This window comes from Tursiops truncatus, chromosome 10 (assembly GCF_011762595.2).
Source record: "Tursiops truncatus isolate mTurTru1 chromosome 10, mTurTru1.mat.Y, whole genome shotgun sequence".
NCBI lineage: Eukaryota > Metazoa > Chordata > Mammalia > Artiodactyla > Delphinidae > Tursiops > Tursiops truncatus.
The window spans coordinates 50,635,554-50,660,912 of NC_047043.1; the positions used below are offsets into that span (position 1 = coordinate 50,635,554).

A 25,359-nucleotide genomic window follows, 5' to 3' on the forward strand; every position below is an offset into this window, starting at 1 on the left:
AACGAACCAAAACAATTAAGAAAATGGGAATAGGAGCATACATATCGATAATTACCTTAACTGTAAATGGACTAAATGCTCCCACCAGAAGACACAGATTGGCTGAATGGATACAAAAACAAGACCCATATATATGCTATCTACAAGAAACCCACTTGAGACCTAGAGACACATACAGACTGAAAGTAAGGGGATGGAAAAAGATATTCCATGCAAATAGAAACCAAAAGAAAGCTGGAGTAGCAATTCTCATATCAGACAAAATAGACTTTAAAATAAAGACTATTAGAAGAGACAAAGAAGGACACTACATAATGATCAAGGGATCGATCCAAGAAGAGGATATAACAATTGTAAATATTTATGCACCCAACATAGGAGCACCTCAATACATAAGGCAAATACTAACAGCCATAAAAGGGGAAAACGACAGTAACACATTCATAGTAGGGGACTTTAACACCCCACTTTCACCAATGGACAGATCATCCAAAATGAAAATAAATAAGGAAACACAAGCTTTAAATGATACATTAAACAAGATGAACTTAATTGATATTTATAGGACATTCCACCCAAGAACAACAGAGTACACATTTTTCTCAAGTGCCCATGGAACATTCTCCAGGATAGATCATACCATGGGTCACAAATAAAGCCTTGGTAAATTTAAGAAAATTGAAATTGTATCAAGTATCTTTTCCGACCACAACACTATGAGACTAGATATCAATTACAGGAAAAGATCTGTAAAAAATACAAACACATGGAAGCTAAACAATACACTACTTAATAACGAAGTGATCACTGAAGAAATCAAAGAGGAAATTTAAAAAACACCTAGAAACAAATGACAATGGAGACACGACGACCCAAAATCTATGGGATGCAGCAATAGCAGTTCTAAGAGGGAAGTTTATAGCAATACAATCCTACCTTAAGAAACAGGAAACATCTTGAATAAACAACCTAACCTTGCACCTAAAGCAATTAGAGAAAGAAGAACAAAAAAACCCCAAAGTTAGCGAAGGAAAGAAATCATAAAAATCAGATCAGAAATAAATGAAAAAGAAATGAAGGAAACGATAGCAAAGATCAATAAAACTAAAAGCTGCTTCTTTGAGAAGATAAACAAAATAGATAAACCATTAGCCAGACTCATGAAGAAAAAAAGGGAGAAGACTCAAATCTATAGAATTAGAAATGAAAAAGGAGAAGTAACAACCGACACTGCAGAAATACAAAATATCATGAGAGATTACTACAAGCAACGCTATGCCAATAAAATGGACAACCTGGAAGAAATGCACAAATTCTTAGAAATGGACAACCTGCCAAGACTGAATCAGGAAGAAATAGAAAATATGAACAGACCAATCACAAGCACTGAAATTGAAACTGTGATTAAAAATCTTCCAACAAACAAAAGCCAGGACCAGATGGCTTCACAGGCGAATTCTATCAAACATTTAGAGAAGAGCTAACACCTATCCTTCTCAAACTCTTCCAAAATATAGCAGAGGGAGGAACACTCCCAAACTCATTCTACAAGTCCACCATCACCCTGATACCAAAACCAGACAAGGATGTCACAAAGAAAGAAAACTACAGGCCAATATCACTGATGAACATAGATGCAAAAATCCTCAACAAAATACTAGCAAACAGAATCCAACAGCACATTCAAAGGATCATACACCACGATCAAGTGGGGTTTATTCCAGGAATGCAAGGATTCTTCAATATACGCAAATCAATCAACGTGATACACCATATTAACAAATTGAAGGAGAAAAACCATATGATCATCTCAATAGATGCACAGAAAACTTTTGACAAAATTCAACACCCATTTATGATAAAAACCTTCCAGAAAGTAGGCATAGAGGGAACTTTCCTCAACATAATAAAGGCCACATATGACAAACCCACAGCCAACATCGTCCTCAATGGTGCAAAACTGAAAGCATTTCCACTAAGATCAGGAACAAGACAAGGTTGCCCACTCTCACCACTCTTATTCAACATAGTTTTGGAAGTTTTAGCCACAGCAATCAGAGAAGAAAAGGAAATAAAAGGAATGCAAATCGGAAAAGAAGAAGTAAAGCTGTCACTGTTTGCAGATGACATGATACTATACATAGAGGATCCTAAAGATGCTACCAGAAAGCTACTAGAGCTAATCAATGAATTTGGTAAAGTAGCAGGATACAAAATTAATGCACAGAAATCTCTGGCATTCCTATACACTAATGATGAACAATCTGAAAGTGAAATCAAGAAAACACTCCCATTTACCATTGCAACAAAAAGAATAAAATATCTAGGAATAAACCTACCTAAGGAGACAAAAGACCTGTATGCAGAAAATTATAAGACACTGATGAAAGAAATTAAAGATGATACAAATAGATGGAGAGATATACCATGTTCTTGGATTGGAAGAATCAACATTATGAAAATGACTCTACTACCCAAAGCAATCTACAGATTCAATGCAACCCCTATCAAACTACCACTGGCATTTTTCACAGAACTAGAAAAATTTTTTCACAATTTGTATGGAAACACAAAAGACCCAGAATAGCCAAAGCAATCTTGAGAACAAAAAACGGAGTTGGAAGAATCAGGCTCCCTGACTTCAGATTATACTACAAAGCTACAATAATCAAGACAGTATGGTACTGGCACAAAAACAGAAAGATAGATCAATGGAACAGGATGGAAAGCCCAAAGATAAACCCATGCACATATGGTCACCTTATGTTTGATAAAGGAGGCAGGAATGTACAGTGGAGAAAGGACAGCCTCTTCAATAAGTGGTGCTGGGAAACTGGACAGGTGCATGTAAAAGTATGAGATTAGATCACTCCCTAACACCATACACAAAAATAAGCTCAAAATTGACTAAAGACCTAAATGTAAGGGCAGAAACTATCAAACTCTTAGAGGAAAACATAGACAGAACACTCTATGACATAAATCACAGCAAGATCCTTTTTGACCCACCTCCTAGAGAAATGGAAATAAAAACAAAAATAAACAAATGGGACCTAATGAAACTTCAAAGCTTTTGCACAGCAAAGGAAACCATAAACAAGACCAAAAGACAACCCTCAGAATGGGAGAAAATATTTGCAAATGAAGCAACTGACAAAGGATTAGTCTCCAAAATTTATAAGCAGCTCATGCAGCTCAATAACAAAAAAACAAACAACCCAATCTCAAAATGGGCAGAAGACCTAAATAGACATTTCTCCAAAGAAGATATATAGACTGCCAACAAACACATGAAAGAATGCTCAACATCATTAATCATTAGAGAAATGCAAATCAAAACTACAATGAGGTATCATCTCACACCAGTCAGAATGGCCATCATCAAAAAATCTAGAAACAATAAAGGTTGGAGAGGGTGTGGAGAAAAGGGAACCCTCTTGCACTGCTGGTGGGAATGTGAATTGGTACAGCCACTATGGAGAACAGTATGGAGGTTCCTTAAAAAACTACAAATAGAACTACCATATGACCCAGCAATCCCACTACTGGGCATATACCCTGAGAAAACCATAATTCAAAAGAGTCATGTACCAAAATGTTCATTGCAGCTCTATTTACAATAGCCTGGAGATGGAAACAACCTAAGTGTCCATCATCAGATGAATGGATAAAGAAGATGTGGCGGGGCTTCCCTGGTGGCGCAGTGGTTGAGAGTCCTCCTGCCAATGCAGGGGACACAGGTTCGTGCCCTGGTCCGGGAAGATCCCACATGCCGTGGAGCGGCTGTGCCCGTGAGCCATGGCCGCTGAGCCTGCGCGTCCGGAGCCTGTGCTGCGCTACGGGAGAAGCCACAACAGTGAGAGGCCCGTGTACCGCAAAAAAAAAAAAAAAAAAGAAGATGTGGCACATATATACAATGGAATATTACTCAGCCATAAAAAGAAACGAAATTGAGCTATCTGTAATGAGGTGGATAGACCTAGAGTCTGTCAAACAGAGTGAAGTCAGTCAGGAAGAGAAAAACAAATACCGTACGCTAACACATATATATGGAATTTAAGAAAAAAAAACGTCATGAAGAACTTAGGGGTAAGATAGGAATAAAGACACAGACCTAATAGAGAATGGACTTGAGGATATGGGGAGGTGGAAGGGGAAGCTGTGACAAAGTGAGAGAGTGGCATGGACATATATACACTACCAAACGTAAAATAGATACGTTTGGTATCTATGCAGCCGCATAGCACAGGGAGATCAGCTCAGTGCTTTGTGATCACCTAGAGGGGTGGGATAGGGAGGGTGGGAGGGAGGGAGACGCAAGGGAGAAGAGATATGGGAACATATGTATATGTATAACTGATTCACTTTGTTATAAAGCAGAAACTAACACACCATTGTAAAGCAATTATACTTCAATAAAGATGTAAAAAAAAATGCTGCTTTTCAGTGACACTTTTCTCAAAAGACAAAAATGAAAGAAGAACTTGGACGAATTAGACCCTTTAATGTTAAGGATCTTGGCTAGGCATGTAACAGTGCTCACTGTGGCTAAGTACTACTTTCTCACAAGGCTCTCTGACCCAATCTCTGTTTTTATCTGGTTCTAATTGTCCTTTAGGATTCCAGTTGTTTTCAATCACAATAGCTGGTGTTTGAATGATATAGATTGTCTTTAGGATTTAGAAAGTCCTTTCAGGTTGGGCCAGACAAAAACTCTTGAGTGCAGATACGGAAACTTGCCCCAGGATGCAGAACTGAAAAAGGGAGAGAAAGGCTGGGGTGTGGGGTTCCAGCAGGACCTGCACTTGGTGCTCATGTGGCCATGGCCTGGCGTTACCACTTACTGACGCCTTTTACTTCCAGTTGTGAAGGATGTCGCAGTCATCAGCCACTACAGCCACCACTGCCCTCCCACAGTGAGCCCTGAGGGAACTCAGGATGGAGTCAAAGGGCTGCCAAGCCCTCAGCCACTGATGTCACCCTCCCCCCCCCCCACCGTTCACCCTGAGGGGATTCAGGATGGAGAAAAGCAGGACACTGGTCCTAGATAGTTAAGGTGCATATCAAAAGAATGATTTCAGTGATCTCAGACTCTTGCATCTGCCCATACATAGAAAAGGGCTAAATTCATTAACTTGAGATGCCTGGTTTTCTTTAATTAACAGTAATCCTTCGATGTTCTGACTACCTGTTTTTTTTTTTATTATTAATTAATTTATTTATTTTTGGCAGCATTGGGTGTTCATTGCTGTTGCGCGGGCTTTCTCTAGTTGCGGCGAGGGGAGGCTACTCTTCATTGCGGTGCGCAGGCTTCTCACTGAGGTGGCTTCTCTTGTTGCGGAGCACGGGCTCTAGGTGAGCAGGCTTCAGTAGTTGTGGCTCGCGGGCCCTAGAGCACAGGCTCAGTAGTTGTGGCAAACGGGCTTAGTTTCTCCGCAGCACGTGGGATCTTCCCGGACCAGGGCTCGAACCCGTGTCCCCTGTATTGGCATGCGGATTCTTATACACTGTGCCACCAGGGAAGCCCCTATTCCCCAGTCTTGACGAGCACCATAGTGATCTTTCAAAAACCACGCAGTGGGATGTCATAAAACTTGAATTGTAGCCCTGAGTCATATCTAGGTTTTTTGTTTGTTTTTGTGGGTTGTTTTTTTTTTGCCATGTCATGCAGCTTGTGGGATCTTGGTTTCCCAGGGATTGGACCCAGGCCCTCGGCAGTGGAAGCGCAGAGTCCTGACCTCTGGACCGCCAGGGAATTCCCCATTTCTAGTTTCAACTCCATTTCTTGGTTGCTGAATCAACCTGGGTATGTTTCAAGGGTACAATAGCAGAGCATTGCATTCCCTCTGGAGGAAGTGAGGAGTGATACTGATCTGAAATATCTCACCGGAAGAGGTGGCTGCTGACTATTTTTAGCACCAGACTGACCAGTTTGTTCCCCATTTAATCCTGCATTGGGCTGGAGGCTGCCAAGGAAGCAAGGGGTTTAGAGCCACGTGAAGACCAGGAAGGCGGCCAAGTAGAAGTCCAGGGTCTCAGCTCTACAGCTCAGGATCTTTGGGCCTTAACATCACAGAGGGACCACGCCAGGGGTAAACAGACCAACACCAGAGGTTAAGGACAGGGTCGTAAGAGTCAGATTAACCAGGATTCCTGCAAACTCACCATGTGCAATCAGGAAGACAGGGCAAATCACGTGAGCACTCTGCATCCCTGTCCCCTCCTCCATAAAGGACGTTGACACAGTATCCCTTGGGACTACTTTGAAGATGAGATTCCTAGAGGATAAACCACCTGAGAACAGCAGCTGTGTCTTGGTCACAATTGTGCATTTGGCACCTGGCACTCTGCTTGACACTATATAGGTGCTCATTGAAAAATTATTGAATAAATAAATGAATGATGAATGTGAAATGATAACAAAGAGCCTGCCTCATGGTAAATACTACTAGCATTGACTGAATGAATTACATAAAGAGCTTGGGACACGGAACACCACGGGGCTGATTTGTACAAGGGCTCACCTGGGATAAGAAATCTAAACGCAGGTGAACTGATCGGCAGTTAATGTGTCCTCTTCCCCAGTAAAGCAGTCGACCTGGGAAAGCAAGGTGAGTAAAAATGTACAAAAAAGAGCACTCTTCTCTTAGATTCAACTTTAAATATGAGAATGCAAACCATCTCCCCCCACATGCAGCTTGGGCCCTGAGGACTGAGGCCAACTGCCCCCCACACCCTTTAGAGGCTGTGTTGATTTAACTTTAGAATTCCACTGTCCTCGTTAGCATGACTACTATTCCAGAAGATTACACCGAGACAAAAGGCTAGATTGTTCAGAACAGGAACTTCCTGAAAGATACATCATGCTTCAGTGGAAACCATCAACAGATACTTTGCACCTTAAGATTCTTTGAATCCCTCAAATTCCTCGCCAGTCCTGCATAGTTGCTTCCTCATCCAGTCCTGGTCAAGGTCACAAACCGAAATCCTTACTCTAATCCCTTTCCAACTTGCCTTCCCCCGCCTTTGTGCAGGTAGTGTATGGCGAGCTATAAACTCAGCTTTGTCTTCTAGTTTGGTCCTGCTGGTGCCATTAGGGGCAGTTACATGGACAAATAGAGTCATAGAATGTAAATAGTACAAAAGCAGCCGTTAAGGTGTCTGGTCCACCAAGGATGGGCCCGTCTAGCAGGTTCTCTTACAAACAGTCATCGAGGCTCTGCTCTGAGACCTCCGTGCTAAGATCCTCCTTCCTGTGAGGCCCATTCTGTCTCTGTCCAGCTCTCTCTGTGACTCCCAAGAATCACGGTACTGCCTCTGGAAATACACCCAAAGACCGGTTTCTCTTCCAGGAATCAGCTGACAAGGAAACCATCAGCACTGAGTCCTTATCAGCTCTCTCTTAAGGCAGCTGCCCCACAAAGTAGAATCTAAAGCATCAGAGGCCTGCTCAGAAATCTCACCTGAACCCAAGCCCTCGGCAGTGAGGGTGCAGAGTTCTAACCACTGGACCGTCAAGGAATTCCCAGTAAATGTTTTTTTTGAATGGGGAATACATAAAGCCTGTTCCATTCTTTACGAACTCCTCAACCAAGATGAACCAAGCAGGACTTGAATCCCGGATGGTTTGAACATATTTTATTGCTGTTCTTTTGTTACAGAAGTAATACATATCTATTATAGAACATTTAGAAGATATAAATTTTTTAAAGGTTACCTGTTCTTTCCCTCCTCTAAATATTACCTCTGATCCTGAAGGTTTCTACATGTTTATTGGTCCTTTGTGTTTCTGCTGGTACAAATTCTCTTTTCCTGTCTTGTGCTCATTTTTCTGCTAAGATATTCAGTTTTCTCTCTAAGTTATAAGAGCTCTTTTATATTAGGATATTCATCACTGATCTGTTCCATATTTTACAAAATTTCCTGAAGTTTAACTGGCAATGGAGGTGAAGGATCTGGACCCTATGGGAATAGAGGAAGGTACAGCTCAGGAAATGTCCACAGAGGTGGATCCTGGGGAGCATGGGGGAATTAAAACCTGGGGGAAAGTAGGGAGAAAAGACATCAAAAAGGAAAAACCAAGAACAAAGACTCAAGTCAGAGAAGGGCAACAAAAAGAGACCAAAGGCTGTGCAAGACGGTTTCTTTCTTTTTTTTTTAATTTTTTAAAAATTAATTTTATTTATTTATTTATTTATTGGCTGTGTTGGGTCTTCATTACTGCACACAGGTTTTCTCTTGTTGCAGAGAGCAGGGGCTACTCTTTTTCACGGTGTACATGCTTCTATTTGTGGTGGCTTCCCTTGTTGCGGAGCACAGGCTCTAGGTGCACGGGCTTCAGTAGTTGTGGCACATGGGCTCAGTAGTTGTGGCACACGGGCTTACTTGCTCTGCAGCATGTCGGATCTTCCTGGACCAGGGATCGAACACATGTCCCCCGCACTGGCAGGCGGATTCTTAACCACTGCACCACCGGGTAAGTCCCAAGACGGTTTCTAAATGGATAGCCTGTCCCAAAGGACTGGGTGGGGTTCCTTTTGATTCAGCTAAATGTGATCAACTTTCCAACTTCCTCATTACTGCATGGAGAGGAGCCAAGACCACCAGGAATGGTTGCAGACGTAGGGGAGAGAGACCCTAAGACCCTAGGTAAAGCAGCAAAGTCTATTAAGTTCCTCTTCCAAACAGACACACTTAAGGCTCTCTACATCCCCCTGACACTGTCAAAGGCTTCCTCCTTTATTTCAGACCCCTTAATGCTACCTCGGGAATGTCCCACCTGGAAGGCCTCCAAGCTTCCTGTAAACTCAATCCACACTGTCATGGAACCACTTGGTCCCTGTTTTAAAAAACAAAACAACAAGAACGTCTTGTTAAGTTTCAACTATCTTTAGACAATCCTGTCTACTGAATCCTGTCCTGGGCCCCTCCTGGATCTGTTTGAATCTAGGCTTCTCAGAATCACTGATGTGACACTTGGAAGGAAAGTGACTGTTTACAAAGGAGAGTTTACAGTCCTCCCTGTGTACCATGCAGAGACCAGAGCTCAGCAGGCTACCTTGTTTTTACCTGCTCCCTTCTTGCTCTGTACCTAGCCCTTCCAATTTCTGCTCTTGTAAGCAGATAAGGTCAAGGGTCCCCCGAGAAAGAGAACCAGGCATGTCTTTCTTGACATAAGAGAAGCCATTTTTGGCCTAAGACATTTTATGATCTAAGCCTGGCCAATGCTTGCCCTTGAATGGGTCTCAGTAGTAATGATCTGAAGGGAACAAAAGGACAAACTATTGTTACCAAGAAAGAAAAGTAACAACAGCAAAGATAATAAACCAGTTGTAAACTCCCAGTTCTGTTTCATGGTAAAGATTAGCATGAAGCGCTTTCTTGAGCTATTTTACAGAATTTAACCCTACCCTCCTCGGGGGGTGCTCAACAACCATATCAACTGGAACCTAAGGGATGATGATGTTGACTTTTCCTGACCACTGTGGCTTCAATCGGCTGAAGCCTGGACTCTGTCGACCTTTGTCCTGATTCTATGCTGACGCCTCACTCAGCTCAAGCCCCTTCATGAGCATGCATGTTCCCTTAGCTTAGAACTTCCCCAATTTTGCAGTTCGGGGAGACACTGCTTTGGGAAAGATCCCCAGTGTTCTCCTTATTTGCTGCAAGTAGTAAATCCTTCCTTCTCTCGATCTCTGGCTTGGTTGTGTCTTTTGGCTCGACACTCACCAAGAGGCAAACCCAGTTTTTGGATAACACTCTGAACTCAGACTGAATGGCATAGCTCTCCCTTTCCAGGCAAGCAAATACATTCAGCTTTCTCTTAGACGGGCAGTTAGTGATCTTCCTTTCTTACATTTAACATCCCATAGTTTAGTTAACTTTAAGTGATTATCTGGTTAACATAATTAATACCAAGGTATGAATGACAGGTAGGCTTTCATTTTCTCAGGAGTACTGGCATGTCAAAGGTTTTACCAACACATATTGATTTATCAATATATAATTGGTAGACCTGGGTTTATTTTTGGGGGGGGGAGCAGGAGAGGGGACAAGCAGGAAGGGAAACTCCATATCTGTAAAATGGGCAGAAAGGAGTAGAGTCCCTCCCCCACCCACTCACCCCCTTACCCTGCAAAATACAGGTGAATCCCCTGCCTGGCATCACCACCCCCATCACGGCAGTCCTTATCTGACCATACATTGTGATCACATCTGCTACAAACCAAAGCAGAGATGGGGTTTTTCTCAGTTTTGTCTTACCAGCATTACAAACACACACACACACACACTGAGAGAGTCATAAATATTTGTTAAATGAACAAACATGCTACAGTATGCATATGTTATGATCCTTGGCTCACTAAAGTGAATCATTAATATCTTTATATGTGAAAGCGAGTTTGAAGTGTACATGTGATCTCTCTCCCCCTCAACTTTAAGGATGAGGCATATGCCCTCCACCCTGCCAGGAAACTACAGAATTCTCCTCTTGAGAAGTTAACCTGCTCTGGAGAAAAGTCATCAGGATAATGACATTTGGGAGTGCCTTACATAAAAGCCCTGCTGCCCCTCTGTTGACAAGCCCGCCCAAGCCACCTAGAGGTGCCTCACGCTTAACTATGAACAGCTCACAACACCAAACGTGTGGAAAAGCCTCTGCCGTGACAGATAACACACACAGGATAATGCAAACACAAAAGAAAACGAAGGGGAAAAAATCTATTCTTAATATGTTCAAAGAGATAAAAAAGAATAATGAGAAAGAACTCTTGGAGATGAAACCACCAACACAGCCTTTAAAAAAAAAAAAAAAAAAAGAAGCACCAAAAGAGCTGAAAGATAAAATCCAGAAAGTGAGAGTGGGGGCAGGACTTCAGTGAAGTACACAAATGCTAAATGATGAAAGTTGCAGACAGAAACTACAGAGAAAATAGATAGGATCTAACTCCTCAAGAAATGAGACAAGAATTGAAAAACATAATAATTCCGATGGAAAGTGCATCACCGAATTTAGAAAGACCCGTGACAGGGCCATAATCATGAAATTTCAGGACACTGAGGTTAAAAAGAGGATCCTAAAAGTTTCAGAGAAAGAAACACAGGTCGTATAGAAAGGAACAGTGTAGTAGGGAATAATCTAAGTGGCTTTAACACAGAGACACAGAAAATGGAGCAGTGTAATCAAAATAGAAATTTATTCCCAGCTCCAGCCATAGCTCAGAGGTAGAGCCCAGGGCTGGAAGGGTAGCTCAGGAATCCACAGTCCAGCTTCTAGTTCTGAGTTTAGGGGGCGAACCTAGGTCCCTCCATCATGTCTGCAACCCTATTCGGGGAAGAGGGAAAAGTGAAAGGACTTTGGACACTGATTCCTTCCAGGTTACAATCTGGAAGTGGAAAGCAGGATTTCAACTCAGTCTACTGGCCAGAACTCAAGTCACCTGTCCAGAGAGCACTGCAAGGAAGGCTAGGAAATGTGATCTCCAGCGAAGCTAGAAGTCAGGCATTTCCTTACTAAAGGAAAAAGGAAGAATGGATCCTGGAGGACACACAGAACTGAACTGTATTATTTCACACATCACTGGATACTAGTGGCCAATGAATAACGTCTCCATAATTTGAGAGAAAATGATCTTTACCCAACGATGTCATACTAGTTCAATATCAAGGTGAGGTCAGAACAAAGCCATTAAAGACCTAGAAACAGAATTTTTAATAAGTTCTTGATTGATATGCTCTACTTAACTAAGGAGTAATCCAAGAAGAAGGACATGGGAGCCAAGAAGCAGGCTTAGAGAGCAAATAGGTCAGGATGGTGTAAGAGACAGAAGACAGGGCTTCCCTGGTGGCTCAGTGGTTAAGAGTCCACCTGCCAGTGCAGGGGACACAGGTTCGAGCCCTGGTCCAGGAAGATCCTATATACCATGGAGCAGCTAGGCCCGTGCGCCACAGCTACTAAGCCTGCGCTCTAGAGCCCACGAGCCACAACTACTGAGCCCGCGTGTCACAGCTACTGAAGCCTGCACGCCTAGAGCCCGTGCTCCACGGCAAGAGAGGCCACCGCAACGCGAAGCCCGCGCACCACAACGAAGCGTAGCCTCCTCTCGCCTCAACTAGAGAAAGCCCGCATGCAGCCATGAAGACCAAAAAAAAAAAAAAAAAAAGAGACAGAAGACAGTGGGAAGGAAATCACCAGGTAAAGATAGGATCAATAAAATAGTCAATACATTTGATCATTTGGGGAAAACTACTGACAGGAATATACTTGATCCAATGGAGCAAATGATAAAACTTTAAGGATTGGTAGAAAAAAAAAATGTGAGCAAAAAACCAAGGCAATTATTAAGTCCAAGGGGGAGAAAGAATACACAAGAGGAAATCTTATTATAATACACTTCTCAGTGCTATAGCTAAATATGTTTACATGTCATAAAAAGGCAAACTAATTACTGAATCGACCCCAAACTGTGATGCAATTACAGAGCAGAGAGGATGTTGGGGAGGAAATAGGTGCATGTGGAGTGGTGGAGGTGGGGTGGGCACCAGTGTTAATGAAGTAACTCCCTGTCTACTATTACAGGATATTTGAATTATACAAATCAAGAAGTAGCAGAAAACTTTATTCATAATAAGAGTGTAAAAATAATAGTGTAAAAATAAAGTGAGAATATTTTCACCCATCAAACTGGTGAAATCCCACAAGTTTGGTAATACATTCCCTCCTTTCGCAAGGCTCTGGGAAGAAGGTAAACTGGCCTATTCTCTGTGGAGAGCAATTTGACCATACCTATCAAAATTACAAATGTGTGTACTCTTTGAACCAGCAATGCCACTTATGGGAATTGATCCTAGACATATATTCACGTATGTGCAAAATAACATCTGAATATTCACTGCAGCCCTTTTTTGTAAAGGAAACATTGGGGAAAATGCAAATGTCCATCTCCTTTTAAAAAAATAAATAAATAAAGATGCTCTATTTGCTCAAATGGAGCAAATAGGGCATGATTAAATATGTTCTTTGCTGAAAAAAAGCAAGGTGCAGAGTGGTGTGTCTATGAGGTGACCATCAATGTGGTCCACCAGCACATCCAGCTCTCTGAGTCCTGGGCACAGGATACGTTTGCACTTCCCTGCCCCCTTTAAACAGTCAGATCCACGTGACATGCTTTGCTCAATGAATGGGAGCAGAAGTGACACATGTCACCTCTGGGAGGAAGCCTTTAGGGGCCTAAGAACAACTTGTTATATTCCCTGCCTCTTGCCATCACAAGCATGACACTCCCGATGGCAGAGATTCAGCTGGTTTGCAACCTTGTATGAGGAAAACGTGAGACCACCAAGGGAGGACACAGAGCATGAATGAGAAAGAAGCCGCTAAGGTGTCTGGAAGGTTTGTTACCGCAACACATTCTACTTCACCCTGATTGATGAGGGGTACTATGCCACCTTTTGTGTGAAAAAAAGAAAAGGAAATATATAATGTTATTTTCTTGTATACAGGTACATATAGAAAACTAACAGTGGTGACCTGAGGAAAGTGGATTGGGTGGGAAGTAGACTGACGGGAAATAGAAGGAGAGAGACTCTTTACTGTATTTCTTTCTACATGTCTTATTTTAGGACCACATGAACATATTACTTACCGCAAAACTTTACTTTAAAAAGAAATAGTAGTATAAGAACACTATTTAGAAATATGGAAGTAAATATCAGATGAAAGACCAAAAGTAGTTGAAAGTGGTTATTTCCAGGGAGTGGAATCTAGGTGGATTGTCACTTTCCATTTAGTAGTATTTAGTACATACAATACACAGTTTAAAACTATGTGTATGTATTACTTTGGTTTTTAAAAATTAAGAGAAAAAAACCCATGGAGAGTGACAGTGATATTATGAGGGCTAAGCTGTACCCAACTCTGTCTTGCATGGAGAACTGACCTAAGAATGGAAAAATTTTAATTCCTCCGAAGTGCCAATCTTTTACAAATTTAATCACATCTCTTATGCTGGCAGGTCATTTACATAAAACTACAAGCAATCTTGAATACAGCTGGGCATGAATGTAACACAGGCATGGCATCTGATTTCATGGTCTGGAAAAGAGGAAAACTAGAAAAGCAACAGATGTTTTGCTTTTGCCAAGAAAGGCAACTTCTGCCTCAAAACACTCCCACCCACCCAGCTACCCAAGTCAGAAATCTGCAAGTCATCCTTAACTTCCTCCCCCCCTCACCCCTTCAAATGCAACCAGAGTGATCGTCTCTAAGACAAATACGACCACATCACTTATCCGCCTAAATGCTTCAATATTCCCCCTCTGCCTTCAAAATAAAATCCCAACCCCTACAAGAGAACTCTCCATGACCTGGTCCCTGTCCTCCTGTCTGCATCATCTGTCTTTACCTCTTGCTCTATCCTCTAAGTGACTGAACTTTCAGTTCTCAAAGGAACCAAGAGCTAGGTTTCTTTTGCCTCCAAGCCTTCACATGTGCTATTCTCTCTGCCTCAGTCTTCTCCCATTTAATTACTACTCATCCTTCAGTTCAGACATCCTTCTTCCAGAAAGTCTTACCTGGTGCTCTGGGCACAGTGGGTACCACTCCCATCTGTTCCCAGAGTCCCCTGTTTCCTATCAGAGCAACATCAGGCTGGACTCTGTGGAAGATATTGTTTCTTTATCTGATCTCCTTTCCAGACTAACCTTTGCCTCTTTTCTTCAACATTGTATCCTCAGCTCCCAGCATATGGTAGGAGTTCAGTGTTGAATAAGCACACAAATAAGACTCAAATCTAGAACCAAGACCAGGTTAACATTTGATTTTTAATCAGGTGGAAACTGAATAAGTATCTCTGACTCTCTCTGGTAGGGTACAGTGCTGAGTCTGATAATTTCATCTTTAAAACTCCCAAGTTCTCCAAGTCATCCAAGGTGGCTGGTACACCAGATGTAATGAATAATAATACCCAGTGCTTGGCTAAGAGCTGGCTCCTAACTAAAGGTAGGTTATAGACTTCCCTGGTGGCGCAGTGGTTAAGAATCCGCCTGCCAATTCAGGGGACATGGGTTCAATCCCTGGTCTGGGAAGATCCCATATGCCGTGGAGCAACTAAGCCCATGCACCACAACTACTGAACCTGTGCTCTAGAGCCCTCAAGCCACAACTACTGAGGCTGCGTGCCACAACTACTGAGCCCATGTGCCGCAACTACTGAGCCCATGAGCCACACCTGCTAAAGCTCGCACGCCTAGAGCCCAAGCTCCGCAACAAGAGAAGCCACCACAATGAGAAGCCTGCGCACCGCAACAAAGAGCAGCCCCCACTCGCCGCAACTAGAGAAAGTCCGCGCACAGCAACAAAGACCCAACGCAGCCAAAAATAAAATAAAATAAATAAATTTATATATTAAAAAAAAGGTAGGTTATAGTAGTATGATCTTTAAAACAAGCAACAAATCATTACACCACCCCAGTCTAAGGGGCTGGTGAAAAGGTACATTTGGTGGATACAACCTGGTGCACAACCCTTTTGATAATTTAATACTTTGGTATGAACAGATTATAATTGACACTGGCTACTGTTGTGTCTGGAACTCTATTTGTTTTCTTCAAGCAGCGAAATCTGCCTTTCATCTATTCTGTCTCTTTTCCCCAAGGAAGTGAGATAAAAGCCCATATACATTTCCAGAATGAGACACTGTTTTCTTTGGCCAAAAATCTGTACTTTCTAATTAGACTGTCAATACCAATACTGAAGATGGGCAATTTCAGTTGAAGCCTGTCGTACTAAGAACAAATGTTACCACTGGGGGCTGTACAGTGTGTAATTAGGAAGTGATGCATGTACTGCGGGACAGAGTAGATAAAATGTTTCTCGAGGGCAACCCAAGTTTACATCTTCCCTGGAATTAGAGGAATGAATTTAACCAATACCAGCCTGTGAAAACATCTTCAGTGCCACAGAAAAATAAGGAAAAGAAAGACTCTGTGGGGAGAGTTTTCTAAAGAGCTTAATTTATTCTTTACATCCTTCATTTTGCGTTTTAATTATGTGCATAGTTTTTGGCATTGACTGGCATTTGCAATATGAAATAATGTTAAGTGGGGATGCAAGCAACAGAATAATGTGTCTGTAAGAGAAACTGGTAACAATGTCTCCTCAAGGGAGGGAACTGGGGGCTGGAAAAGGGAGGGAGAGAGAATTTCACTGTATACCCTTTCCATCCTTTTGGATTTTGAATCCTGTGAATGCAGCAGTTATTCAATAAATTAATTAATTAATCAAATTAAAATAAATAAGATGAATCAAAATAAATGAAATGCGAATAGTATATGGCAAATGGTTTATATCCTTACTTGGAAAAAAAAAAATGATGATTCTCTGTCAGACTTCCAGACAAGTAAAAATGTGTTTAATTTATAAAATCCTGGGAGTTATTTCAAAATATTTTTTCGACAAACGAATGTTAACTAAATGCCTTCTCGATCCAGCTAAAGAAGGCATGTGTGTCCCATCACGGGTAATGTCGATGTTGCCCAATTGGTTAAGGTGGTGTCGGTCAGTCTTCTCTACTGTGAAGTTTTTTTATCCCCTGTAAGCAATTTGCGTGGAAACTTTGACGCTCCGTAAATATCCTGTCCCTCATCAAACTTCTACCACTATTTTGGCACCCACTGACGACTGTGGAGCACTGTTCTTCCCTCATGTGTTTACTAGTTGGCATGCTACTGTAAGCAGGAGCCCTCCCTTCTGCTAGATTGTTTACGTATTTCTTTTTCTTTTTTTTTTTTTTTTTTTTGCGGTACGCAGGCCTCTCACTGTTGTGGCCTCTCCCGTTGCGGAGCACAGGCTCCGACGCGCAGGCTCAGCGGCCATGGCTCACGGGCCCAGCCTCTCCGCGGCGTGTGGGATCTTCCCGGACCGGGGCACGAACCCGTGTCCCCTGCATCGGCAGGCGGACTCTCAACCACTGCGCCACCAGGGAAGCCCTGTTTACGTATTTCTTTAAATCACCATAGACCCATGAATTTTTAGTTCATTCAAAGGGTTTAAGCCCATTACTATCATTATTTATTTATTTTTAGTTATTATTTATTTACTTATTAGTTTTTTAAGTTGAAGTACATTGATTTACAACATTGTGTTAGTTTCAGTTGTACAGAAAACTGATTCAGTTATACAAGTATATGTATATTCTTCTTCAGATTCTTTTCCATTAAAGGTTATTACAAGATATTGAATACAGTTCCCTGTGCTATACTGTAAATTCTTGTTATTTATCATTATTTACTTTAATGCTTGTGTTGACACAGATTTTGCAATTCTCCCCTCTCTCATATTTGTTCACTATTCACTATTCTACAGCTCTTTCTGTTCCTTAAACACGGAGGCTATTTCCTGCCTCAGAGCCTTTGCACTGGCTACTCCCCCTCCCTGGAGTGCTGGCTCCTTTGATTCACTCAGGTGTCCCTGCTCAGAGTCCTTCTCCGATCATCTCATCTAATTTAAGGCTAATCCCTCTCTCCCTCTCCTACTTTCCCTCTCATTCTCCTCTTCTGTGTTTTCAACCTCTTCCTCTCTACTGGTTCCTTCCTAGGAATATTTCAACATGTTCTAGCCTTTCCCGCATAATTTAAAGGGAAAAAAAAGCCCTATGAATTCTTCCCTTCCCCCTTCGGTTTCGCCGTCCCTCCCCACACATCCCTAGCCCTCATCTTCTGCTGACAGCCAAACTTCTAGAAAGCAGAGTCTACACTCTCTCAAGCGCTATTTCTTTGCTTTCCATTTATGCCTCCACCCACCAAAATCTCTGCCCAGAACTGAAACTGAAGTCTTCTCACCGGGCCCACCAACAACAAGGGCAGTGGTTAGCCCATACCAGACCTTTCCAGTGTGGACTGGAAAAAGGTACCCCTTCCTCAAGATACTTGCTTCCCTCTGTCAGAAAATGGTCCTCTCAAGCACACCAATCTGCAATGTCCACAATGTGCATGGCGCCCACTGGCCTTGTGCAGTGTGCTACCTGCACGACCATACTTTGCTGGCAGCCTTCTTTCTGCTAGCTTGAAAGATGCACTCTGGTCTCATCTTGTCTGACCACTCTCAAACTCCCCTGTGACCACCCCTCCTTCTGGAAATGTGGTCTTCCTTTGCAACCATAACACCACACTCTGCATTCCTGCTGCTCCTTTCTCATCCTCTCAGGCTCTTAAATGTTAAGTCCATTTCAGAGTCCTGTCCTGGTTTGTCTTCCTTTGATGCTTGACCCATCTCTGTGAGTGATGTCAAGCACTTTCACTCAACATTTATTGAGTGTCTACTCTGTGCCTGGCAGTGTCCTAGACACTAACCCCTTGGGATTTCCAAGTACGTGCTGATGATCTGCAAATGTGTCTCTAACTGCCTCCCTGAAATCTGCACATGGAATCCAAATGGACTCCTGAGACTTAACTTCTCCAGAGCTGAGCTCATCACCCTTCTCTCCAGATCAATTCCTCTTCCTGTTTTAGCAAATGATACTCATTCAGTTGCCCAAGCCTGAAAGCTGGAGTCGTCCTAGACTCCTTCCTCTCTCTGCCCCCAAGAAAGTAGTAGGTCTTATTTTTCTACTTCCTAGATATGTCTCAGTTTCACCCATGTCTCCCCATCGCCATCACCACCACACCAGCCTCCGTCCTATCTAAGCCAGTATCACCTCTCATGTAGAATAAACACTGCATCACAGATGTAGAAAACAAACTTATGGTTACCAAGGGGGGGAAGAGGGGAGAGGGATAAATTGGGAGATTGGGATTGACATATATACACTACTATATATAAAACAGATAACTAGGGAATATCCTGGTGGTCCAGTGATTAGGACTTGATGCTTTCACTGCTGAGGGCCCGGATTCAATCCCTGGTCGGGGAACTAAGATCCTGCATGCCGCATGGTGTGGCCAATAGATAAATAAATAAATAAAATAGATAACTGATAAGGACCTATTGTACAGCACCGGGAACTCTACTCAGTACTCTGTAATGACCTATATGGGAAAAGAATCTAAAAAGGAGTGTGTATATATGTATAACTGAATCACTTTCCTGCACACCTGAAACTAACACAACACTGTAAATCAACTATACTCCAATAAAAATTAATTAAAAAAAAAAAAAGAATAAACACTGCAGCAGGCTCCCACCTGGCCTCTGCCTCCTGGCCCTGACGATGTCAAGCTCCTCCTTTAAACCCTACAATGGCTTCTCCTGCCCTCAGGATTTAAGTTCTAATTCTTTGATATCATTTGTAAGGCCAATCATGATCAGGCAGTTCCTCTACCTCCCTACCTTCATTTCTCTCCATTTACCCTGCGCCTCATACTCTTTCCCTTATTCCTTCTCCCTTCCAACCATACTGAGCTCCTTTTAGTTCCTGAGCATGTCATCTGTCTCTGAATCTTAGCTGATACTCTTCCCTCTGCCTGGAAGAGCTCCTTTGTGTGCCGACCTGCCGCCAGCCCTTCACCTTGCCAACAGCACCTTTTTCTTCAGGCTTCAACAAAGATCTTACTTTATTTAAGAAGCCTTCCGTGAGCCCCCAAATCTGGGACAGAGGCTTTTTTTCTGGGCTGCCATAGTAAATTACACTGTAGGGTAATTATCTGTCAACTGGCCCTGTATCTCCCGCTAAATGTATGTAAGAGGGGAGGGACCTTGCCTCTCATTTCATACTTCATCCCTGGGACCTAGCACCGCAACTGGCACACAGCAGGTGCTCAGTAAATACACACTGAATGAATGAGTAGTCAGATGAGTGTAAGATACAGAATCCCCAATTCCTGGCTCTGACTCCCCATGGGAACTTCGGGAAGTCTTTTTTAGTCTTGCTGTATCTCTTGTCCTCACTTATAATATGAAAATACACTACAGATTGTGGCAGTTTTAAAACCTGGCCCCCAACTTCTCTGACATTGTCTTACTGAGAGGTGAGGCCTATGTCCCCTCCCCTAGAATTTGGCCTCTGTGATTTCTTGACCAAAAGATCACATGACAGAAGTGATGCTGTGATTAATTTAGGGGTTCAAGTCTTAAGAAACTGGCAACTTTTGTTTCCTTTCCCTTGAGATGTTTGCTGGTAGGATGCAGGCACAAGGGGAAGCAGCTTTTGGGGAGGCCCACCCACGTGGAGAACACTCAGGCCTGCAGCCCACCAGCCAGCAGTGGGCACCGACTTGCCAGCGTGCGAATGAGCCAGCTTGGAAGTGGATCCTCCAGCCCCCTTTGACCGTGCACCCCATGTGGAGAGCGCCTCCCCCTCTGATTCTGCAGCTAAAGAAATGAATGTGGTTGCTTGGGGATCTAACCTTGGGATGCTTTGTTAAACAACAAGAAATAACCAGGCGGATGCTGAGACCTGCAAGTGGAGTGTTGCTGCCACCTGACATGCAGCATTGGCTTTGGGACCGGGTAGCAGGCAGGAGTCGAAAGGCCCTGGGAGGGTGTTAGGGACAGGGTAGGAGGCTGGTGGTGAGGGCTTAAGAGAACGAAGGAAAATGTTAGCTGGAGCCAAGAGAGTAAAGGAGACTCCAGTTATATAGGAAAGTTTGGAATAGTGTTGCTGTGCCTCCTGTAATGCAGAAAATCAGAAGTGTGCTGCGTGAACTCAATGACCTGGCTAAGGAGATTGCTAGGCTGAGTTTCTAAAGGGCTGCCTGGCTTCTCCTCGCTGCCTGGTGAGTTTTTACCAAGATACATGCATACCCCAGTTATGTTGTCAGGTGCTGTCTCCACGCACCGAATCGTATACACCCTGGGACTTCTCCAGGTCCCTCAAGAGTTCACACGTCCAATGAGATGGGCTAACTTGTCGTCCTCCAAGTTGTTTAACCCTCTTCTGGGTGACCCACAGGAGGCCAACCTCGGCAGCCCTGCTATCTTAGCTGACCAGGAGGGGGACTGGCAGAGGACCAGCCATCTCAGCACTGGATTGTCTCACTCCTCTGTCCTGGAGCTTCTCCCCTCCCCCACGACCTTCATTAAATCAATACACAAAAATGTTTATAATATATGTAAAAATGTAAAGCATAACCAACCTTCCTCTCCACTAGAACCACAATCCTGTATTTTGTGTTTCCTTCCCTTCTTTTCCCTTACAGGTATACTATGTATGTATATATCCCTGTTGATACATGTAATTTTGCATGATCTTTGTAGCCAGTCTAGAAAATAAATGACTACTCACTATGTCCATCCTGGCACAATATGTCATGCATCTCCGCTGATTGATAAATCCTGTATGATGTTGGGCAGAATGGGTCCACAGAACATCCAAGCCGTTCATTTTCATGCAGGTGCAGCTGCAGCATTGCGGAATGGGAGCGTCCATATAAAGAACAAATCTTTTAGGCAAAGGCTAAAAGTGAGCCGATCAGTTGGTGTGAATCTTGGCAAAGTATGTTGACTCCTCAAGTACATGAGTTCATTACTTAATTAGACAAACCTGTTTGGTAACACAAATGGCAAGGGGAAAAAAATGAATAAAGCTTGGATAGCCCATCCTCCACATCATTCCCGCTTTGGTATCTTTCCTGGCAAATAACTGAGAGCTAACCACCAGTGAGGAGTGGAGGGCATGCTCTGTCTCACTCATTCTAAGTAGTTCCTTGCCTAAGTATCATAAGTAACAGAGATAAATTTTTCATACAATGTAGAAGTGAAAACAAAAATAACAGTTAATCCTCTGGGCATCAAACTAATAAGCCTAGTATTTTTCTAGGTACTACAGTATTTGTTTCCTCAGCCAGTCTCCACTGATATTTTAGGTCTCTGGTTCTCAGTCTTGAGTCCTTTTGCAATCACACCTTGAACTTCAAAAAATTTGAATGTTTTGTATCCCATTCCGGGAGATTCTGATGCAATTGGTCTGGGGTGCTGACTGGGCGTGGGGATTTTGAAAAGCTCCGGAGACTCAGAGCTGCAGCGGAGTTTCAGAAACCCTGGTTCACACCGCTTTGTCCTCCTCCTCAGGGTCCAGCGTGGCGCCTGGTGGAAAGTGATGCTCACAATGGATACACAGCGTCCCGTTTCTCAGGAAGGAGGGAAGCGTGGTCTCAGAACCGCAAACCTCCTGGTGTCCTGGGGCGAAGACCATGAGGAGGCCAGTCCTGCCAAGCCAGTGGGTGACGGCGACGCCGCCCGTGTCTAGGTCTCCCCCTCCCTAGAGCGCAGGTACTGTCCGGCCAAGAACCAAAGGCCTCAGAAGATACACGGCCACCGCGAAGTTCGGCGGTGCCAGCTGGTTTCTTGTTTCCACAAGAGAGGCGGAAGCTGAAGAGGATGGGGTGGCCACTTCGAGCTCTGGACCAAGCCTGGTTGACTTCAGAGTCAATCCAGGCTCCTCTCTCGGCTCCAAATTGCAGCCCCGGCAGCTCTTCCCGAGAGGGTCGGAGTGGGGGGCACCTAGGCCAGCCGGGTCAGGACTGCTCCGCGGGGAGGCTAGTGCAGCCCCCGGCGCCCGGAGCGCGCGTCAGGTCGCAACCGCCCGGGGAAGCAAGGGGCGCGGCGGGAGCGTCGATCCAGGGGGCGCGGACTACAAGTCCCGACAGGCCTCGGGCAGGGCTGGGCGGTGCCGGAGCGGGGCCAGGGGCCAGCCGGGCCCGGGCGTGCGCGGTGGTTCTCGGGAGTGGCGGGGCGGGTCCTCCCGGCTGTCAGCTGTAGCCCTGTGCGCTCGGGCGGGGGTAGTAGCGGCCATTGGCCGACAGGCGGGAGGGGCGGGCTGCTGCGAGCCTCAGCTGGTTCAGGCCGAGCGGGAGGAGGCGGAGGCGGAGCGGGCGGGCGGCCGGCCAAGGAGGCGCGCGCCGGTCTGCTGCGTTCCGGCCTGGCCATGGCAGCGGCGCCCCTGAAAGTGTGCATCGTGGGCTCGGGGAACTGGTGAGCGATGGCGGGCCGGCGGCGCGGGCTGCGCCTGCGGGAAGCCCCTCTGCCGGACGTCCGAGGGCGCACGTCCCCGCCACGGCGTGGGCACCGGGCACCGCGCGTGGGGAGGCGGGGCGGGCGGCCTCGCGGCCGGGCTGGGCACCGCGCGTCCGGGGAGGCCGCGCTGAGGCACTGGGCTGGGAGGCCCTGGGCCCGTGTGCTCGCGGGGGCGACGCGGAGAGAGGGGCGGCGCACCGGCGGGCACCTGTCTGCGCTCGCGGCACTTCGCGGCGGGCGCACGGAGGCCACCTGCTCGCCATGCCCGGGGGGTTTGCGCAACATCCTCAGGGCGTTCTTCATTTCTCCTGGGCACATCGCCTGGGTCGAGGAGTTGGAGGAGGCTCGAGCGTTCTTGCTGGGGTTTCCGAATCGAGGAAACCGAGGCAGAGGGGACTGAAGGGCGCCTGCTATCCAGGTCGAGGGCGGGGCCGGCTCTGCCCTTCCAAGTGCGGGTCCCGCTCCGGCTTCTGTGAAGTCTAGTATCTTAATAAAGTATCGAGAAGAAAATCCAAGTTCCTACAGGCCGGGCTCCCCCAGTAGCTCAGGGACTTTGGGAATTCTCCTTTGGGGGGATGTTTGCGCAGCTTTGCTTCTCCGATAGGCTTTATTTGACTTTAGCGTTTATAAAGCACTTTGTGCCAGGCGTTCTTGTAAGCGCTTTAAATGTCAGCTCTTTTAGTTACTTTTCTGAAACTTACACAGTGGGATTATTTGGTGTGTTTGGGTTACTGTAGAGGAAAGTGGACCGGGGAGAGGAGGCAGAATATGGTATAGCATCTGATATTTTCAGTCTTTTTTCCACAGCTGCGCCCTATTTTTCCCACATCCGAGGGACTAGTATAGAATAGTTCAGAGTGATGTCCTTAAAGTCCTTGTGTTTTTTGGTGGCCGGACACTTACCACTGTTCAGGCTTCTAGGAGTCCTGCAGCAATTGGTACTAGTTACTTGGTCTCCGTCTTTAAGACTTGGCCCAGAAAGTACTTCTTGCAGGAAACCTTATCTGATTCTCCACTTTTCCATCCCAGCAAGGTGAGGGCCCTCTCCCTGTGCCTCTGTTGCTGACATCTGTCATTGCAAGATGATGATTTATTTGATTATCTGTTTCCACTCCTCCCCTCCCAGCTCTTGAGAACAGCATCTACCTTAGTGCCGGGCATATGCTAAGTAAATACTAAATGAATGTCTAAAAACTAACTTTTTAATGTAAAAATGTAATTGTATATGATTTGGCAATAATTCACATTGTTTAAAAGGTACCAAAAACCCCACAAAAAACACAGTGAAACATCTCTCATTCACTCTTGTCTCCCAAGGTATCTCCTGGAAAAAAACCACTGTTATCAGTTTCTTCTGTTCTTTCTGGAAGAATTCTATCAGATGCAAGCGAATGTTTACATATGTTCTTTTATCTCTCTGCCCTGCAAATACTAGGATATTATGCACTTTTCTGTAAACTTTTTTTTTCAACCAACAACAGAATGTTCTGTCCCACATGTAATGGAGTTGGTACCTGCCCACTGCAGAGCTTCGTATGGACTTTCAGCTGGACTTTGCCAGTTCTGATCCCAAGGTCACTTGAGTGAAATGTCAGGTACCTTGTGGGCCGTGAGACTGAAAAAGCGCCCATTCAGCGCATGTTCTTTAACATTAGTTTCCTCTTCTGTAAGAGGCCACAGAACCACAGATGACAGCACCTCTTCCTCCTTTGCAAGGTGCAGAAGTGGCATGGCTGGGCTACGCCAGATATGGGCCTGAAACAAGAGTTGTGAAGTGACCCTCCTGGGGCCCTGCCCCTCCATCCCCCCTCCCCCCGCTGGCCCCATGCCCCCGGCTTCCCGCAGCTTCTCTCTGATGTACTTGACTTTTTCTTGGCTCACTCCAGCCCAAGGAAATGGAGTAGAACTTGGCTAGTGACACTGGAGCAGAGCAATTGAGAAATGTGCCGATGGTCTGGGCTGGCTGCCGGTTCTGTTAATGATGGGATCAGACTGGAACAGTCATTGGCTTCCTTGTCGCTGCCCTGGGTGCAGAGCCATGCTAGTCCTAGAGAGAGGCTCACGACCTCCCCAGAGAGATTCAGGAACTTAGGGACAGAAAAGGACACAGAGAGGCTGCCCAGGGGCCCACTGAGTGTTCAGCTCTGGTCAAAGACATTTGACTGTCTGCTCCATGCAGATATGGTGGTTTTTCCAGGGATAGGAACACAAGTGGACACCATCTCTTCCTTCACGTCACAGATAGATAAGGATATGGAAGATAAATTCAAAAGAAGTACAAAGTTGAATGAAATATCTGTCACAAGATTAGACATTTTAGATTGTTTCTTTGGTTTCTGTTCTGAATTTTTTTTTTTTTTCCTCACGTGGCATGCAAGATCTTAGTTCCCCAATCAGGGATTGAACCC

The 25,359-nt window shown here is 44.6% G+C and overlaps 2 protein-coding genes across 8 annotated transcripts in view; one reads left to right on the forward strand and one right to left on the reverse strand.

Annotated features, from left to right (window-relative positions):
- The window catches only part of OSBPL10 (oxysterol binding protein like 10), a 376,374-nt gene extending 353,883 nt beyond the window's left edge, over positions 1 to 22,491 (reverse strand). For 4 of the 5 annotated variants that reach the window (XM_073810946.1, XM_073810944.1, XM_033864521.2 and 1 more), the window contains exon 1: positions 21,222 to 22,491. The gene's annotated coding sequence lies outside the window, so the exon portion shown is untranslated. Of the gene's footprint in view, positions 1 to 6,524; positions 6,599 to 21,221 lie in introns of all 5 variants that reach the window. The other variant, XM_073810942.1, reaches the window with a different exon arrangement.
- The window catches only part of GPD1L (glycerol-3-phosphate dehydrogenase 1 like), a 64,201-nt gene continuing 61,332 nt past the window's right edge, over positions 22,491 to 25,359 (forward strand). For 2 of the 3 annotated variants that reach the window (XM_033864525.2, XM_019946930.3), the window contains exon 1: positions 22,759 to 22,909. In XM_033864525.2, the coding sequence (XP_033720416.1) occupies positions 22,863 to 22,909 (47 nt within the window). In that variant the 5' untranslated portion in view covers positions 22,759 to 22,862. Of the gene's footprint in view, positions 22,910 to 25,359 lie in introns of all 3 variants that reach the window. The other variant, XM_033864523.2, reaches the window with a different exon arrangement.